The sequence below is a fragment of the Telopea speciosissima genome, chromosome 3, assembly GCF_018873765.1.
Source record: "Telopea speciosissima isolate NSW1024214 ecotype Mountain lineage chromosome 3, Tspe_v1, whole genome shotgun sequence".
Classification (NCBI taxonomy): Eukaryota; Viridiplantae; Streptophyta; class Magnoliopsida; order Proteales; family Proteaceae; genus Telopea; species Telopea speciosissima.
In genome coordinates, this window is record NC_057918.1 from 54,357,458 (window position 1) to 54,377,952 (window position 20,495).

At 40.8% G+C, this 20,495-nt stretch overlaps 1 protein-coding gene across 6 annotated transcripts in view; it reads left to right on the plus strand.

Moving 5' to 3' along the window:
• LOC122654306 (sister chromatid cohesion 1 protein 4-like) overlaps nucleotides 1-20,495 on the plus strand; it is a 116,888-nt gene that overhangs the window by 19,487 nt on the left and 76,906 nt on the right. For 3 of the 6 annotated variants that reach the window (XM_043848339.1, XM_043848337.1, XM_043848338.1), the window contains 5 exons: nucleotides 399-463; nucleotides 670-1,991; nucleotides 2,069-2,488; nucleotides 2,844-2,985; nucleotides 3,621-3,757. In XM_043848339.1, the coding sequence (XP_043704274.1) occupies nucleotides 399-463; nucleotides 670-1,991; nucleotides 2,069-2,488; nucleotides 2,844-2,985; nucleotides 3,621-3,757 (2,086 nt within the window). The remainder of the gene's footprint in view (nucleotides 1-398; nucleotides 464-669; nucleotides 1,992-2,068; nucleotides 2,489-2,843; nucleotides 2,986-3,620; nucleotides 3,758-20,495) is intronic. The other 3 variants (XM_043848340.1, XM_043848341.1, XM_043848342.1) reach the window with 3 other exon arrangements.

Below are 20,495 nucleotides of genomic sequence, written 5' to 3' on the forward strand. Positions count from 1 at the left end.
ACACAGGGGGTCGTTTTGTATTTAATACAAACCTCAGGGGGTGGCAGTGTAATTTTCCCTATATAATAAGTTACAAAATAACCCAAATCGCATGCTGGTCTTGGTAAAAATTGTTTCAACGAGGAACCAGACCCTTTTCTTTTCATTTTTTTTTCTATCTGCATCAATGACTGTGTGTTGTCAGTAAAGCAGGGGGAGCAGAGGGTTGTCAGAAACCAGTGAATGTCTATGTTTATCTTATCTTTTCCTTTATATAATTCAGTGTTTTTTTAAGCAGGTATTGTTCTTAGCTGAAGATTCTGGTTCCTATCATGGTTTACAATTAAAGAACTGATTGACATATTTCTCTTATTTAATTCTGTAATGATGGTTTCTGTTGTTGGCTTGGTCAAAATCAGGACTTGTTTTCAGATAAAGCTGCAGCTTCTCAACATGCTGAAGATTTGTTGCCTTCAGAAGAGAAGTAATTTTTCTTTCCATTTTGTAGTTTTGAATATGTACTTGCTTATTCAATTATTTCTAGTTTCAATATGAACTTTTTCTCTCATACCCTTTAAGTCTTTTTTTTTTTTTTTGCGGATGATTAGAATGGTTTCACTCTGGCATTAGCATAATAAGCCATAAGAGTTAGATTATTTTTCTCATTTTATTTATCCTCTCTACTTCCAGTGTGGGTCCTGCATGTGGTGAACCCATGACACCGTTCACTGGCATGGATATTGTTGAGGATGATAATAATAACGAGATGACAGGTGAAATTCCAGAAGTCATATTGTTTGATGGTAGTGGAAAACATATTGGTTCAGATGCCCAAGAGGTGAAGATGGATGATAAATCTGCCATTCATAATGATCAAATTAAAAGCCCAGATTTAAATGCTGAGGGCTTTTGGTACAAACAGATTGAGGGCCAATCTGCAAATCCTACAACAGATTTGGTTGGGTTTACTCTGTCCCCTTCTACCAATGCATTAGCAGATGATGCAATCCTGGCCAATGTTGAAGAGGATCTTAATAAAATGGCTTCACCATGCCAATCTCAAGATTGGAATTCAATAAATTTGGTGGTGACAGGGAAACCGGGTGATTCTATAAAAGGACCAGATGCTCATATTGGAAATGAGAACAATGCATTGGAGTGCCTTTTGCTTAATGATGAGAATTCTGGGGCTGATGTCCTTTGCATGCCCAGTGGAAAAAATGAGTCTCTTATGGGTGGTGTACAGGCAATCCATGTGAAGCAACAAGGATACTCTACACCTTCTGCAGAAGGTATGGATCCAGTAATATCTGGTATTTCTCGTTTAGTTTCCTCGCCTACTTCGGTTCTAGCTGAACAACCTAAACCTGTTTCTCCAGTTTCAGAGTGTTCAGACAGAATTGCAGCTGTGTTGGATGGTCAGGATGGGGTTATTAGTAACAATGGGTTGAGTATTTATATTTCTCCTATTGAACAAATACATGCAAAAGGTATGGCCACCCAAGAAATTGCTGTTGACACAACTGTTGCATTTTCAGCTTGTTCTCATGAAGCTATCATGCTGGAGGAAGCCTGTAGTAGACCACCTTGTGAATATGACAGTGTTTCAAACAAGGAGACTTCTGACTCAGAAGCTTTGAAGAGTGTGGAACTTGTTGGAGATGGTGCTGAATTGTGTTCATGTATTCAAGAATTGCAGTCTGGTGCTGATTTTCAATCAGGATCAGTAGTTAGATATGAGCTTGATCAAGTTGAAGGTAATCCTTCTGCACAGCCACAAGATTCCAATATCATGAATAGATATGGCCCCAGTGAAAAATCTCATGCTGGCAGCCATTTGCTTCAGCCATGCAGTTTGCAGTCTAACCAACTTGGTGTATCATCTCTCCCAGATGGTAGTTTTGTAGAAAATATCCCTGACATGTCCTGCAGAGGAGATGGGCTGTGCTTTACCCCGGCAGCAGAAAGGGGGGAGATGCCACAGGGTTCTACACCTTCTGTTGATATGCAAGGTCTGAGAAGCTATAAATATTATATTGCTACATAATTGCGTTGCGATTTTTTGTTTATATATGTTTCTACTTCCCAGGTGAAGGGTGTAACCAAGGCTTGGTTGGAAATCCAATTGTGGAACCATTTCAGTCTGAAGATGTTCAGGCAGTTAGCAAGTTAGATGAGCACCTGAATGGTGTCGTACTGGAAGACACCCAATTGCAAACTTCCAATTTTTCAGCCAGTTCTGACTTGCCTGCACCTGAAACATTGCTTTCAGTGCCAGAAGGGGCTGAATTACCGGCTGATGTAATGCTTGAACCAATTCTAGATGAAGGAAGCCACCCAACCAAAGGAAGTGGGGATGTGTCGAAAATCCTTTCTGGTAAAAGGTATCGTTCAATAGAATATACACCAGTTCTGCAGAGTGGGAATTCAGCCAAGCTTTCTGGGGTGCCGCAGTCGAGAAATGTGGATTCCATTCCTGATGATAATGATTTACTGTCATCCATTTTAGGTATGAGATTGGTTCTAGTCCTAGAAGTTGAGAAATCATTTTTGTCTTATTAATTATTTATTGTTATGCTAATTATTGTGATGGGAAAAATGTCTCTGACCAAGCGTGTAGGCTATGCCAGCGGGCTCTCTTTCTCTCCTTCTTATACTCTCTCTCCTCTCTGCCCCTATTGACCAACCGTCTCCCGCCTCCCCCCACCCCCCACCCTGGTGGCTCAGAGAACCATCTCCCTATTGTTATTGTTATTAATGTTTTGCATTCTGCTAAGAGTGATATTATCTAACATTCATGTTACTGGAATATCATGCATTTATGGTCAAGGTTATGACTTTAGCTGAATTTACTTGTGCTTCAGTTGGAAGGAGATCTTCAGCTTTGAAAGTGAGACCTACTCCGCCATCTGAAGTACCATCTTCAAAACGTCTTCGAGTGGCAACCCGTGTCCATGCCCCTAAGAGGAAGGTTCTTTTGGATGATACCATGGTCTTGCATGGCGAGTATGTATCTTTCTTGATCATTTTTATAATGCTTTTCAGCCAATATACTCTCCCATTTTTCCTATTTTTCCTTTTTAGCTAAGCCTTATCCCAACTGCTTGGGGTCATCTCCGCATGCTCTGTTCTGCCATTTACTTCTCATAGCTTCAACCCTAGCCTCTTCAGCCTTCCCTTTAATTTCTTCAAGGTGCAACCTACACTCTTTACTGGTGTTCTTTGGCCTACCCCATTATTTTCCAATGATTGTTCTCTTTCCTGGTGAATTCTTGATGGAATGGTGTGCTTCAAGCTTTCCCATGGCACAAAGCTGCCTGTTAGTGAATCTGGAAAATTCCTATGTTTGGATTATTTATTTTCTCAGATGAAGTGCACAAAAATAATTATATCTTGAATGTTGCCTATACAGTTTGTTGTTGATTTTTGTTTATTCTGCAATTGAACGGTCACCTCTGAGGCACTCCAAATATTGGGAGTTGCATGCAGAAGATGAATCCTGGCTCCTTTATTTACTCAGTTTATTATGTTCTCTTACTGCACTTGGTTTTCTGAAACTTAAAATGGATTTGGATTGTTATTTGTTTATTAACAACACCCATATATTTGCATGTTGATTCCTTTGCCTTTTTCTTAAATAGTACAATACGACAGCAATTGACAAATACAGAGGACATACGCCGAATACAAAGGAAAGCTCCTTGTACCCGTCCCGAAATTTGGATGATTCAGAAGCAATTACTTGAAATTGAGATATTCAATGAACCTATTTTCACTGGTGAGTTTGTCATGTTGATTTTTTTTTCCTAAGGCTATTCTTGGTTAGAGTAATAATGTATTCTCTTGTCCTTAATTGGAGAATACTGCTCTTGGTTGAATTATAAATTCTGTACATTTTTGTGACGCATAAATTTTGATGGATACCACCTTTCATGTCTTCTAGCCCAATAAATTGAGTTCATGGGGTTAATGCCTGCCATTCCTTTAGCTTTCTTAGTTTCTTTGAACTGGCTGTTCTGTTTCTGATTCACCAAAAAATGTGATGGGCGTAGCTAAGGTGGCTTGTTGATAACTAGTTGGTTGCCTTGCCAAGGAAATTAGTTGATTATGAAAGTTGCCTGGTATGGTGAAAATTCAAATTATATTCATTAGGGCTGTGTTTGGCTATCAGGATAATTTAATGAATGTGAAAAAATGAAATGTGAGAGAATGTGGAATAGTAAAGTGAAAGAAAATAAGACATTTTCCAATTTATTGTTTGGTTGTACTAAAAACTATAAGAAAGTGATTAAAAGGGTGGATGGAACCCATCTTTATTGTGCTTTTATATGCTCTCTCTCAAAATCTGACCTTGGGAGAATTTTGTAGAAAACATTATAGACTACTAGAAAGGTGCAAACCCCTAAACACAGATTGTCAGAACAACCAAACAATGGTAAATGTGGGAAAGTTTCCAATAAGTGTACTTGTCACACATTATCTCAAATTCTTTTATACTCTATGAACAAACTAAAAAAACAAACAAAAAGGATCATCCTGTACAGTACAGAATTGAAACCATAGTACTTGTTATAGCCTTGTGTTGGAATATGTACTCCAGAATACCGTGGGGGTATTTTGGTCTTTTTGGGGTAGTTTTTATTTTATTAAGTGTAAGTCGGTTATGTGGGTTTTAGTCCCACATCGCCTATTTTAGTCTCTTGTAACTTTCCCCTCTATTATAAATAGAGGAGCTTACCTATCAATTAATATAAGCAATTATTCTTCTCTTCTCTCTTTAAGGTTACTGGTTATAGGTCCTAGGTTTTCTATATGGTATCAGAGCTATTGTAACCAGTACTAATTCTCTCCATAATAGCCGTTTTGAGAGGCATTTTAAGTTTTGGGTTTGAAGAAGGAAACCCTAGTTCATAAAAGAAGAAGAACTAGGGTTTCGTATGATGAATCATACATATTTGATTCGAAGGTTTGCTGGTCGTGGTGTTTATTCTGTCGCGTGGATTGTCTGGTTTCTGCTATCGATTTTGGGGTTCTGACATCGCTGAATATGGTAGTCGATTGTTGATGGCGTTTTGATATTGTTGAAACCCCTTCTGTTTGATGTTGAGGGGTTCATTGGTTCTTCGATTATTGCGGTCCCTGTTATGGTTTCTGATATTTTTTTGGTTCGAAGGTTTTGATTCATTGTCTTTCCCCTCTGGTTCATGCTGGGGGTTGGTGAACCGTTACTCGAGCCCTAGGTTCTTGATGGGTTTGTTGCTGGTTCTTCCTGATTGGCTTGTTTCTCGGCATGATCTCTTGGTAGATGGGTCGCACTCTTTTCCCCACCGGTTTCGTTAGTTGCAGGTCCTTCAAAGGTGACGATGGCATACTGTTGCATCTGAATCTCTGTTTGCATCCTGGTACTAACGACGACTGGGTTTCCGCCTCTGGTTGCTGGTTTTGTTTCGAAAAGTATTGGTTTTACAAAGGTTGAAGACGACCATGGTGTCTGTTGAGGCCCTATCCTTGTAAACAGTGTCGTTGCAGCTCTTGTTCCTTGATTTTCGTCAAAAGTGTTGCTTTCATTTTCAGCTGGAGGTAGAACATGATTTCTATAGTTAACGTGAGTTTTGGGTTCTATTGTTGGTTACGTGACTGTCAAGAAAAAAAAGACAGTCACATTACCTATTGTAAGTATTTTTTTCTTTTGTCCTTTATTACTCCATGTCTCCCATGTTCCCTATGTCATCCATGTTCCCTATGTCATCCATGTCACCAAATCCCATACCAATCCCATAATTTATCATTTTCCATAAAACCCTTGGCTTTATGCTTAATTTAGCTCATATCCATATTTCATGTCATTGCCTAATTTGTCCCCATACAACAATACTAATTATTCATGTTCCATTACTTCTTTATTTACCATTGGCCCCTTACAAAATTCTGGTTATTTACGGAACTGCCATTATCTTTTAATACATTCCCCTATTTGATTACCCAATTGACCCTTGAAAATACTGGTTTATTACCAGTTTGCCCTTTGGCTTGGTTTGTATTTAAAAATGGATTTCCACCGAATTACAGCCATGCCATCCTTTTTTTTTCCAACACCGTTCCCTTTCAATAATTCTAATTCCCTTCATACCCCATATTTTTGGCATATACCCATAACCACTTTGGATGATAATGGTATTCTCTAATTTGCCATTTCTTTCTTTTTCATTACCCTTAGCACCTCTTGGAAAATTTTGGAATATTATGTTTTTGTCCTATCTCTTACATCATCTCTGTTATGTCCACGTGTACTACACGTGAGGGGGGGATTATGTACAATATACTTGCAGACATTGCAGAACGCAGAACATGCAGGAACATTGGTGCAAAACATAGAAGATCAGTTTTCTCCACTATAGCTATTGGGTATCCTTTGTTATTGGGTTGAGTTTGCCGTAAGGGGGAGATTGAAGTATTGAAGAGTATTGAAGATATTTGGTTGTTGCCTATTTGAGGACTTTCAGTTGGGTTGATACAGTTTTTTTCCGCTGCCTGATTCAGTTTGTTTTCGCTGCTTGCTGCTCTAGTTATTTCACTTCAAGATTCTATGTCACTATGACAATCTGAGATTCATTACTGGATAGCTATTGAAGATCGTTGAAAGCTGCCTTTGTTGGAAGCCATTCCAGTCCCGGTTTGCTGATCATGTCTGTCCAAGTTTTGAAGATCTATTTTTTCAAGTTCTTGAAGGTTTATTTGGGAGCTGCATTCATCTTGAAGCTGGATTCTGCTACAACTTATTTTTTCCCATTTTATTCAAGTTGGGCATTAGTACCATGTATGCACCAACTTCAGGGGGAGTGTTAGCATTGTTATGGAGTTCTTTTTTCTTTAGTCCAAGCTGGATCTTCTTTCTTTAATTATTTGTATAATCCAGCTTGAGTTTCTTTAATTATTTGTATAATCCAGCTTGAGGGGGAGTGTTGGAATATGTACTCCAGAATACCGCCACGGTATTCTGGTCTTTTTGGGGTAGTTTTTATGTTATTAAGTGTAAGTCGGCTATGTGGGTTTTAGTCCCACATTGCCTATTTTAGTCTCTTGTAACTTTCCCCTCTATTATAAATAGAGGGGCTTACCTATCAATTAATATAAGCAATTATTCTTCTCTTCTCTCTCTAAGGTTACTGGTTACAGGTCCTAGGTTTTCTACACCATGTATGGTGGTGTTAGAGCCGTAGGAGTATTTTGGACCCTTTTCTTGTGTTTTTTTATGTTTCTATTATGTGGGCTTTAGTCCCACATTGCTTATGTGTAATTCTGTCCTCTATTCTCAATGATATAAATAAAGAGCTTGGGGTGATCATTAATCATCCAAGCCTTACTTTAATTCTAAACCTCTTAACATGGTATCAGAGCAGGTTTTGAATTAGAGTCCTCTACCTTCTATTTTCAGCTCCTTCTTTCTCTTCTCTCTCTCTCTCTCTCGATCTCCTCTTCTCTTCTCTCTTTTCTTCTTTTGTTTTCTATTCTTCAATAGGGCAGCACTAGTGAGGTGATCCATAGATCCAACTGCTGCCCTTTCTCACCTCAGTCCATGGTTAAATAAATCGATATCTACAACACCCTGGCTGCGATATTTGAAGCTTCACTTATTTGATTGATTCCACCTCAAGTATAAGGAACCAATCTCCCTTATTGAAGTTCAAGAACTGCAGCAGGTTCCTTTATTGGATTTTTTTGCTATCTCAGATCTGCCTTGAAGACCTCTTAGATCGATTTCTCCAAAAGCAGAGTTTTTTTCAAAACCCTGACAAATATCGATCTAGGACCTGCTGTCCTCTGTTGGGGCTGATATTTGGAGGAGTGCTCAGGCCCTTCTAGGCCCACACTCGAGCCAAGTTTCAGCTCTATCCAGTGTTTTTTTGCAGGTTTTTCTTCCTACATCAATCTCAACAAAATCAGGGTTTTTTTCAAAGCCCTGAAAAAATCGATCTCAGGGTTTTAAGCCTCTGTTGCTGCTGATTTTTGGAGGCTCTTATTATTATCATACTAGAAGTCTCTCCACCAATTTCTGACCATTCTCTTGAAGTATTTGTTGGGGTTCTCTTCATAACAGCCCCTCTCTGCGATTTGGTTTTTTTTGCTGCACTGATGGCTGAATCTGAAGTTTCTACTGATACCTGTACTGATAATGGGTATAGTAGGAGTGACACTCATGATCTTCTCCCTAATCCTATCAAACTGGATGGGAGCAATTACCTGATATGGTCTCGCTCTGCCTACTTTGCCATTGCTGGCCGTGGGCTTACTGCCCATATTGATGTCACTACTGTCATGCCAGCTGAAGCTGACCCTTCTCTGACCAGGTGGATACTTATGTCCTATTTGATTGGCTCAATGCACTCAGACCTTGCTGATGGTTTTCTTCTCCTTGATACAGCCCATCAGATTTGGTCTGCTTGCAAGGAGACATATGGACAGCTCAGTAATGATGCACAAGTGTATGAACTCCGAAAGAAGGCCAATAATACTACTCAGGGGGAGTTATCTGTCTCCAAATACTATGCTACTTTGCACAGTCTCTGGCAACAACTGGACCATTTTTCTGATTACCATCCTATTACAGCTGCTGATATCACTGCATATAAGAAGCATCTGTACAAAACCAGGGTCTATGATTTTTTGGTTGGTTTGAACATGGAGTATGACCAGATTAGTGTTCAGGTATTGGGTCATTCCCCTTTTCCCACACTTGAACAATCCTATGCTTTAGTCTCCTCTGAAGAGAACCATCGGGCTGCTATGCTCCAGTGCTCCACCTTCCTGTTACTGACAGATCAGCCCTCCAGTCTGCTGCCCAGGCTAACCCTGCCCCTGTCGGACATGTTTCTCTTGGTGATTCCTGATGCAGATTCATCACCAAATTGGGCTTGTTTCATTGGGAATAAGTCTAGGGTTGGGTTACATACATGTTGGGCCTTTGATCCTATGGGTTTCTAATGTAATAGGCCACTTTTATGGGCCTAAAATATGAGTATATAGGTTGCATACGGGATTTTAGCCCAATACTTAGTTTATTTTTATGTTTTTTAATTGAACCGGTTCAAATTGGTTGCATCCAATTGGTTCAATTTAAGTGATCATGTGACTTGGTTAAGTGGTCATGTGATGTAAGTTGGGCTGGATTAGGACTCTATGAGTCTAGTCATGTTTTGAGTCTATTTCCTTTAGTATTCTAGTTTCCTAGTCAGTTTAAGTTACCTAATAGGTTAGGGATAGGGTTAGGCCATTCCTTTTTAGTGTCTAAGTCTATTTTTGAGTCTTCTATATAAGTTTGTGAGGGAGGCCAGCATTACATACGAATTTGATTAATAAAAATTAGCTTTATGCTTGCTGCCATTGCTGCTGCTCTTTGTGAGTGTATATTCTTGTGGATCTTAAGGTGGATAGGGTGGGTGGACTCCTGCGACTCCTTGCATCGTGAAGATCGGGAGGTTTCTTTAGGACATCAAGCTGCTGCCATTGTTCCTGCAATACAGTGAGTTTGAACCTGTTTTTTTTTTTTAATTTTAAACCTTCTTCTACCAGCCTTTATCTTCCCTTAGACCTAATCCACATTCCCCTCCATCGATCCAGCCCTAATCTCCATTACACCTGCAACTCCTATCTCAACTAAGACTCCCTCATAACTCCAGATTTTACCATCAATTTCGAACCCTACTTCCAGCCTATGTCCCCCACACCTGTCCCTATACTCAACCTTAAACCTAGGCCTTAGTCTCCACTACAACCCCTCCATTCCCCCACTCCATTAAACCTAAAACCTGCAACTTGATTCTGCCCAGAATTGCAGAATTTTAGAACTCATCCAAACCCTAACATTTTTATATCATATTGACCCCCTAGACCTGCCCATTAATACCCTATAAACCCCTTTCATATCCAACCCAAACCCTAGGAATTGACCTAAATCCTAGTGCTACCTATCTAGGACTACATTAATTCGACTACAGGGAATGTTACTTGTGAGCATTGTCATAAGCCTTACCACACCAAAGAGAAGTGCTGGAAACTTCACGGGAAGCCAACTGACTTTGAGGCTAAACAGGCTGCCAAGAAGAAGACAAAAAATAGGCAAACCACTCTGAATCTGTTCCTACAACCCCGACTACTAACACTGGCCTATCCCAGGATGATCTACAGGCTTTCCTACGACTGCTAAGGTCTTCCGTTGCTGCTGCCTCTACTACATCAGTTCCTGCCACCTCTTCTGCTCCTTCAGGTTCACACTTTGCCCGGTCAGGTATTCCATTTGGTAGTCATTGTGCTTCTGTAGCTTCCCATCCTTGGATAATAGATTCTGGGGCTACGGATCACATGACCGGTTCCTCTAGCCTGTTCCATCGGTATTCTCCCACTTCTGGGAAAGACAAAGTCAAAGTAGCTGATGGTTCCCTTTCCTCCATATCTGAAAAAGGAATCATCAATTGCACTTCCTCCCTTACTTTGGCTTCGGTTTTGCATATTCCTAATTTTACTACTAACCCTCTTTCTATTAGTAGTCTTACTCGTGATCTTAACTGTAAAGCAATTTTTTTTCCTTCCCATTGTGTGTTCCAGGATTTGGCCTCTGGGAAGACGATTGGATTGGGTAAAGTGCATGGTGGCTTGTACCTGCTTGATGATGATCGTCTCACTCCAGCCTCGTTACCATCTCCACATCAGAACTCCTTAGTCTCTTTTGAAATTTACCAGTGGCACTCTAGATTAGGTCACCCTCCATTAAGAATATTAGCATCTTTATTTCCTACTGTGGTCAAATCATGTGATAAGACCGATTTTTTTTTGTGAGGCTTGTGTTCTGGCCAAACAGACACGTTCTTCTTATTCGATTTCAAATAAAAGGAGTTCTTCACTTTTTCAATTGGTGCATTCTGATGTTTGGGGCCCTAGTCCTAAAACTTCCCCTTTTGGTCATCGTTGGTTTGTTTCTTTTATTGATTGTCATTCTAGGCATACATGGGTTTATCTTATGCACACTAAGAGTCAACTTTTTCCCTGTTTTCAGCATTTCCATAAAATGGTTCAAACTCAGTTCCAGGCTAATCTCAAGGTTTTGAGAAGTGATAATGGCACCTAGTATAAGGAAAACCAATTTCAGAAGTATTTGGCTGATAACGGGATTTTTCACCAGACTAGTTGTGTCGATACCCTAGCCCAAAATGGTGTGGTTGAAAGGAAGAACCGACATTTGTTGGAAGTGACCAGGGTGTTGATGTTTTCGCGCCATGTCCCCTCCTAATAATGGGGTGATGCTATCCTTACTGCAACCTATCTCATTAATCGGTTGCCTTCTCGTGTTCTTGACTCCCGCAGTCCGGGTGAACTTTTACATGGGAATTCGACCTTTGTGGTTCCTCCCAAGGCGTTTGGTTGTGTGTGCTATGCCAGAGACACAAAATCTCATGGTAAACTTGACCCTCGTGGGTTGCGGTGTGTTTTCTTGGGTTACTCTCCAACCCAGAAAGGTTATAAGTGTTACCATCCCCCTTCCCGTCGTACTCTGGTCAGTATGGATGTTGTTTTTCATGAATGTCTTTCCTATTATCCCTCTCCACATCTTCAGGGGGAGAATTTTGGTTTTAGTGAAGATGTGTTTGTGCTTCCTCCCCTTGAGGCTCCTCCTACTTAGGAGCCTACTTTGGCTGCTGCCCCTTCTCCTTTAGTTGCTGCCCCTTCTTCCACAGGGATTCCTTTACAAGGGGAGCTTGTAGAAAATAATGATGGTCATGTTCCTAGTCAGGGGGAGTTGACTCGAATCCTGAAGACCATCAGTGAATTTCAGAAGAGAATTGACAACTCGAATGTTATCACCTACCAAAAGAGATGCTCCAAAAGAGGGCAGCGTCAATGCACTGTGGCACTCATACCTATCTAATTGCTGGCTCAGGATCCAGATCCTCGTCCTCCTCTTCCTGGTGAGACTTCTCCTTCCGAACTACCTATTGCTCTTCGCAAATGTACTAGGACTTGCACCTTGCATCCCATTTCTCGCTTTGTTTTTTACAGTTCTTTTTCTCTGTCTTTTCGTACATTTGTCTTCTCTTTCTTTTGTTTCTGTTCTTAAAAATTGGCAGGAAGCTTATGCAGATGGAAAGTGGAAGGCAGCTATGTTAGAAGAAATGAAAGCCTTGAAAAAAAATAATAGTTGGGATCTTGTAGATCTTCCTCCAGGGAAAAAACCTGTGGGATGTAAATAGGTGTTTGTGGTCAAACAGAAGATTGATGGCATTGTGGATCGGTATAAGACACTTCTGGTTGCAAGAGGCTTTACTCAGACATATGGGATTGACTACCAGGAGACCTTTGCTCCTGTTGCAAAGTTGAATACATTTCGGGTTTTGCTATCTTGTGTAGTCAATCTTGGATGGGATCTACAACAGTTGGATGTGAAGAATGCCTTCCTAAATGGAGAACTTGGTGAGGAGGTGTACATGGATATTCCACCAGGGTTTCTTGTGACAGTAATCAAGGTAAAGTGTGCAAGTTGAAGCGAGAACTTTATGGGCTGAAGCAGTCACCTAGAGCTTGGTTTGGTCGGTTTCACAAAGCCATGATTTCTATGGGTTATAAATAGAGTAATGTTGATCATACTCTCTTTATAAAGAGGGCTGGAAAAAACCTCACTGTTCTTATAGCCTATGTGGATGACATTGTAGTTACTGGCAACGATGGTGATGAGATCAACTGGTTGAAAAAGTTTCTCGGGCAGTAGTTTGAGATTAAAGATCTAGGGAAGCTGCGGTACTTTCTAGGGATTGAGGTTGCCAGGTCTTCTAAAGGCATCTTTCTCTCCCAAAGGAAGTATGTCCTAGACTTGTTGTTTGAAACTGGTTTGTTAGGATGTTACCCTTCAGATACTCTTATGGAGGCTACTGTTTGTCTCAAAGAAAAGGAGGGTGAACCTGTTGATAAAGGCCGGTATCAAAGGCTAGTGGGGAAGCTGATTTATCTCTCACACACCCGTCCAGGCATTGCTATTGCTTTGAGTACTGTGAGTCAATTTATGTATGTCCCCTATTCTTCTCATATGGAGGCTGTTCTTCGGATTCTTTACTATTTGAAGTCAGCTCCTGGAAAAGGCATTCTTCTGTCTCCTCATGGTCACCTACGGGTAGAGGCATATACCGATGCTGATTGGGTTGGTTCTACAGATCGGAAATCTATCTCTGGGTATTGTTCTTTCGTAGGGGGCAATCTTGTCACTTGGCGTAGCAAGAAGCAGACTGTGGTGGCTCGTTCTAGTGCTGAAGCAGAGTTTTGTGCTATGACACAAGACATTTGTGAGTTACTTTGGCTGAAAGGGTTGCTACAAGACCTTGGTGTTCCTGTTCATCTTCCTATGATGTTGTACTGTGACAACAAAGTTGCAATCAGCATTGCTCACAATCCAGTACAGCATGATCGCACCAAGCATGTTGAAGTGGATAGACATTTTATCAAGGAGAAGTTGAAAGACGGATTGATTTGTGTTCCTTTTGTGAAGTCTACTGATCAGGTTGTTGATATTTTCACAAAGGGATTGTCTGGAAAATTGTTCCATCCTAATCTAGTCAAGTTGGGCATGATTGACATATTTGTTCCAACTTGAGGGGGAGTGTTAGAACCGTTGGGGTATTTTGGACCCTTTTCTTGTGTTTTTTTATGTTTCTATTATGTGGGCTTTAGTCCCACATTGCTTATGTGTAATTCTGTCCTCTATTCTCAATGATATAAATAAAGAGCTTGGGGTGATCATTAATCATCCAAGCCTTACTTCAATTCTAAAGCTCTTAATAGGCGGAATGGAGCACCTAAACCATATTATTCTGTTTAAAGCATGGAGGACCTGTTTCTGCCTTTTCAACATTTCCATGAAGAACTTATGAAATATCTGAAAATAAAAGCATTTCTAATTTTTTTTTTTAGTCTTTTTATATTCTCTCCCAACACATGCGTTCAGCCATTAAATTGACTTCACTATGCCTTGTCCCATCTAAATGGGGTTGGCTACAGAGACCCTGTTTGCCTTTTGGTCAATACAAAACCATTTATTGCATTTCCCACTCTTTCTTGGTCATCGTAGTCTAGCCCTTGGTCTTTTAACTGCTCTAATCTCTATCAGATCAGTCCTACTTGCTCATGCACTCAATGGCCTCCACTGCAAATGACTATGGCACCTCAAAAGGCCAAATAATGTGCATTCAGTGAAGATAAATGACAAACAGGAGGCCATGTAATCAGGAGCAGTCTAATACAAATGGTGGAGAAATTATTGAATTACTGATTCAAGTTAAAAACATAATTGCAGAAACATTTGAAGAACAATGACATTTTCTTGCAGCATAGAGCATCTGATCAGTTTTTTTTTTTTGGTGGGGCATGAATAACTTCACCACTTTCTGTTTTTCTTCTAGTACTCTGTTGCTGATAAAGACAAGGAGTTCGTCAAAAAGTGGACCTACTTTGTTGATAAATTGCTTTTACCAGTCAACACATGGTCCATTCTAGCTGTGTGACTGGTCGACCTTGTCCAACTAGTACCAAAGTCTTGTACATATGAAACGAGTACTAATTTGCTTAGTCAATGACTAGTATGAAATGATATGTAGAAATCCGTGAATCTTGCTTGTTTATGAGACAGAGGCCAAGCCTTTATTTATAACTTTAGAATATTACAAATATGGAATGATTTACTCAATCCTTACCTACCACACATTTAACATGCATAATGAACCTAGACACTATAGGTACAAGGACAATATTACCCCTGAACCTATATTACAACACTCCCCCTCAAGTTGGTACATACATATCAAACATGCCCAACTTGCTAATAACAGAATAAAACAATTTACTACTTATTCCCTTAGTGAGAATATCAGCCAGTTGGTTACAAGACTGAACAAATGGAACACAAATGACTCCTTGCTCCAGCTTCTCCTTGATAAAATGTCAGTCAATTTCAACATGCTTGGTACGATCATGTTGGACCGGGTTATGGGAATACTGATTGCTGACTTCTTGTCACAGTGAGCCGCATAGGAAGATCAATAGCCATACCTATATCTTGAAGAAGCCCCTTGAGCCACAAAAGTTTGCAGACCCCTTGTGCCATGGCCCTGAATTCTGCCTCAGCACTAGACCGAGCAACCATGGCTTGTTTCTTGCTCCTCCAAGTAGTTAAGTTTCCTCCAACAAATGTACAATATCCGGATGTTGACCTTCTAATTTCGGGATTGCCAGCCCACTGTGCATCAGTATAGGCCTCTATCTGAAGATTACTGTGGGGAGAATATAAGATTCCTTTTCCAGGAGAAGACCTTTGGTACTTCAGAATTTTGTAGGCTGCCTCCATGTGAGATGAGTAAGGGTTATGCATGTACTGACTTACAACACTTACTGCAAATGTGATGTCAGGTCGAGTATGAGAGAGATATATCAACCGTCCTACTAACCTGTGATAAGTACCTTTATCCACCGGGTCACCTTCCTTGCTCTTTAAGTGTGTGTTAGGTTCCAAAGGGGTATCAACAGGTTTACACCCGAGCATCCCTGTATCACTCAGAAGATCAAGAGTATACTTTCTCTGGGAAAGAGATATACCCTTAGCTGAATAAGCAACCTCTATTCCTAAGAAATATCTTAAACACCCCAAGTCTTTGACCTTAAATTCTGTCCCCAAATAATTCTTCAAATTCTGAATTTCCTGTGTATCACTCCCTGTGATCACTATGTCATCCACATAGACTAGTAGAATTGTGATATGCTGTCCCACTTTCTTCACAAACAACGTGTGGTCAGCATTGCTTTGCTTATAACAATTGGCAATCATGGCTTTGTGAAATCGACCAAACCAGGCCCTGGGTGATTGCTTTAGACCATATAAGGCCTTTTTCAATTTGCACACTTAACCCTGGGTATTTGGAATAGCAAAGCCAAGAGGGATTTCCATATAGACATCTTCTTCTAGCTCTCAATGTAGAAAAGCATTCTCGACGTCAAGCTGTTGGAGAGTCCAGCCTTGATTTACTGCACAAGAGATGATGACTCTAACTGTGGTCATTTTTGCCACAGGAGCAAAGGTTTCCTGGTAATTGATTCCATGGGTTTGTGTGAACCCCTTTGCAACCAACCTCGCCTTGTATCGCTCTACTGACCCATCTGAATTGTGCTTCACAACAAAGGCCCATTACAGCCAACGGGTTTCTTTCCTGGTGGAAGAACTGTCAAGTCCCAAGTTTTATTTTTCTCTAGGGCAAGCATCTCTTCATTCATTGCTTCCTTCCATTTCTGCTCGGCTATTGCTTCCTGCCAGTTTTTAGGAATGGAAATAGAGGATAACGAAGAAACAAAGGCATGGAATGCAGGAGTTAAAGAATTATAAGAAACAAAATTGGAAATTGGATGTTGAGTACAGCTCCGCTTTGGTTTCCGGATAGCAATGGGAAGATCAAGACTGGGATCAGGTATAGGAATAGGCTTACCAGAGTGAGGAGCAAGACTTGGAGCAGGCTCTAATTGTGTGGGAGTAGTGGTGGTGGTTTCTTTGTGCTCAGTTCCATGAGGAGGGAAGTGAGTCCCACGTGAGTATGTCTTCAATTTCTTTGATTCTCTAGACTCCCCCTGGACTATAGGCTGCTCATACTGTTGTCCTTGCTCTTGTTCTTGACTGGTAATCCCATCTTCCAATTCAACTGACACATCGTCTATAGTAGGAATATTTACATCTAGAGGAGCAATCAAAGGTACATCTTCATCATCTGGAATCTCCCCCCTTAAGAGGTACCGGTGGTGCAAAATAAGATTCAGACTCCCGAAAGACAACATCCATTGTTACAAATGTTTTTCTCGTAGGAGGGTGGTAACACTTGTACCCTTTCTGGGTAGCAAAATAACCCAGAAAGACACACCGAAGACCTTTGGGGTCAAATTTCCCATGAATATGATGGTTTCGGCCTTCGGGCAAACACCACACAACCAAAAATTTTGGGGTCAACAACAAAATTAGACAAACCCAATAATACCTCCAATGGGTAGCGACCATCGATGACTCGAGAAGGAAGACGGTTGATCAGGTATGTAGCTGTAAGAATAGCATCACCCCAGAAACGTGTGGGAACATGCATGGCAAACATAAGTGAGCGAGCAACCTCCAACAAGTGTCTGTTCTTATGCTCAGCTACACCATTCTGAGCCGGAGTGTCAACACAAGATGTCTGATGGATAATACCACGAGTGTCCAAGTAAGTGCGAAAAGCGCCATCCATGTATTCCTTGCCGTTGTCAGACCGTAAAATCTTCACCTTGGCATCAAATTGTGTTTGAACCATCTTATGAAACAGACGGAAACAAGTAAAAACATCGCTCTTGCTATGCATCAAAATACCCATGTGGTGCGACTAAAACAATCAATAAAAGTAACAAACCATCTAAAACCAGAAGTAGAAACACATCGGGCTGGCCCCCACACATCAGAATGAATTAATCCAAATGGTGTCATACTTCTTTTGTCAGAAATAGGGTAAACATTCCGAGTTTGCTTTGCTAAAGTGCAAGCATCGCATGAAAAATTGTTTGGATTACATTGCTTAAATATGCTAGGAAGTAAAGTAGATAAGACTTGCAATGGTGGGTGCCCCAAACGGCGGTGCCACTTATTTAATTCCAGTAACGCAGATGTAGAAGCAGAAGAGGACGGCTGAGAAGTCAAAGTTGTCGGCGAACTGTCAAGCACATATAAACCACCAACCACCTTACCACATGCAATCGTATGACCCGTTACCAAGTCCTGGAATAAACAGTGATTGGGGAAAAAAATTACTTTGCAATTTAAGTCCCTAGTTAAACTACTAATGGATAATAAATTAGTAGAGAATTTAGGAACATGCAACACAGAGGAAAGACAAAGAGGAGTGCACTGAACAGACCCCTTGCCAGAAATTGGCGAGAGAGACCCATCAACAACCCGAACTTTATTATGACCAGATAAAGGAGAATAATTGAAGAAAAGGGAGGAAGAACTTGTCATATGATCGGTTGCACCAGAGTCAATAATCCAAGAGTCAGGTATGACCGAGGTGCAATTCCCACTAAATGAAATACCTAAAGAGTGAGGTGTAGTGGAATCTGATGGCAAGGAAACAGCAGAAGCAGCCAAAGAAGGAGGCCCGGAAGAAGAGGTGTCCAGCCGAGTCATCTTAGTCCGGAGATGCTGAAGTTCTTCAACCACTTGGGAAAGAGACAGATCAGTAGTTGCCTGCTCCTCAGTAGATGCCTGGTTTGCCCGGGCATTATTGGATCGATTGGAGCCACCCCTCCCACGCCCACGGGTATCTACAGGGTGACCATGAAGCTTCCAGCAACGATCCTTGGTATGCCTTTCCTTCCCACAGTGATCACATTTAATAGGAGGGCGATCACTAGTAACACCAGAACTGCGGGAAGAATTACCACGAGATGTAGGTTGAGAACCAGAAAGTAGGGCCGATCGTTCCTGAGTGACAGGAGTAATCATGGCTGTCCGGCGAGTATCTTCGGCTGCAAGAATCGCATAGGCCTGCTCAAGAGTTGGTAGGGGATCACGATTCAGAATATTGGCCCGGATCTGATCAAATTCAATGTTGAGAATAGCCAAAAAATCAAACACCCGTAAGCCATCTTCCTACTTCCGGAAAGCAGTGGTGTCAACGTCACAAGTGGCAGTGAAGGTCCCCAAAAAATAAAGCTGCTGCCACATCTTGCACATTTTATTGTAATACTGAGAGAGGGTCAGCTCTAACTGCTTGGTGGAGTGGAGTTTCTGACGAAGTTCATAACACTGGGCAGCATTGCCCACTTGAGAGTATGTGTCATGGGCTGTCTTCCAGATCTTGGCAGCCGAATCAAGTAAAAGGTAACGTCCGACAATCTCTTGGTCCATGGAGTTGACCAGATGCGATATAACCAGAAAATTAAAATTCACCCACCTATCTTGCGTAGCTCCAGTTTCAGTAGGCCTGACAGAGGTTCCAGTGATGTAGCCAGAGAGACCACGGGAACCGATAGCAAACAAACAAGAACGAGACCATAACAGGTAATTGGCCCCAGTTAATTTAATAGGGCTGGCTGGAAACGGAACAAAATCACGCTGTGACATGCCGTTGAGACCAGAAGTGGCTGATGTGATCTCAGAAGTGTCAGGCATTGTTGCTGGTCGAAGATAAGTTGTCAATAACCAAAAAAATATGCAGAAAAATTACTGCATAAACCAAATAAAAAGCTGCAGAAAAATTACTGCATCGATCTTAAAATTCTGCAGGTAAAAAGGCCCTTGGTGGGAGTCAACTCACCACCAAGGGGTGCAAAAATAGATCGGCAAGGCTAGGAAAAGCTCCCGCGAGAAGGTAGAAAGAAGAGAGAGGTCGCAGGAGAGTGGCGGAAGGGTGTGAGGGTTGGCAAAGGCTGGCGGAGGCTGGTGGTGCTGCTGACGGAAGTGGTGGAGGGTGGTGGTGCTGCTAGTGGTAGATCAAAACAGAAAGAACTTTAGGTCCCATATTCCCGGATTATTTTTGGCTCTGATACCATGTAGAAATCCGTGAATCTGGCTTGTTTATGAGACAGAGGCCAAGCCTTTATTTATAACTTCTGAATATTACAAATATGGAATGATTTACTCAATCCTTACCTACCACACTTACCACACATTTAACATGTGCATAATGAACCTAGACACTATAGGTACAAGGACAATATTACCCCTGAACCTATATTACAATATGATATTTTGGATCTGTTGGATCATTTAAACTTTTATTTTGGTTTTTGTTTTTCAGGTGTATATCTGTGTATGCATCTCCTATTAGTATCACTTAAATCATAGTATTTATGATTTTATTTCGGTAAGCAACTAAACATCTCCAGTGGTCATGCACTTAATGGTGGGTTTTGCCCCTTTACACAACTTCTTATATTCATGCTGTCTTTGGACTGAAATTATACAGCTTAAAGCCTCAAATAGAATTGTAACAATTTAAGATAGATATTAAGAAACCAGAACCAAAGAAGAAGAAAGAGAAGAGAATAGGTAGAAAGGGGGACTGTCTAGAGAAGAAGAATCGATATTAGCAGTCCCCCCGAAACCTTTATTTATAATGGTGTTGAATACAAGATAGGATTACTATTTGTAATAGGAATCTAACATAGAACTAAACCTTAACTCAACTACTAACTAAACATAACCCTAATAGGACACGTAATCCCAAATCTTGATAGAGCAGAGATTCCCCTATCGAGTTACAATTACAACCCCATGTACCACTCGGTACATACAACTAACAAGAATGTTGACCGTATCTTCTTCAAGTGGATGAAGAACATTTGTTTCTTGACTTATTATTTTCAATTGTATTTGTCTTGGTCGTGGGTAAATTGGAACCAGTTCTGAGCCTTTGGTATGTGTTTTCACCTTTTTTTTAGGGTACTATACAATTGAATTTTTAAATTTATGCTTTTAT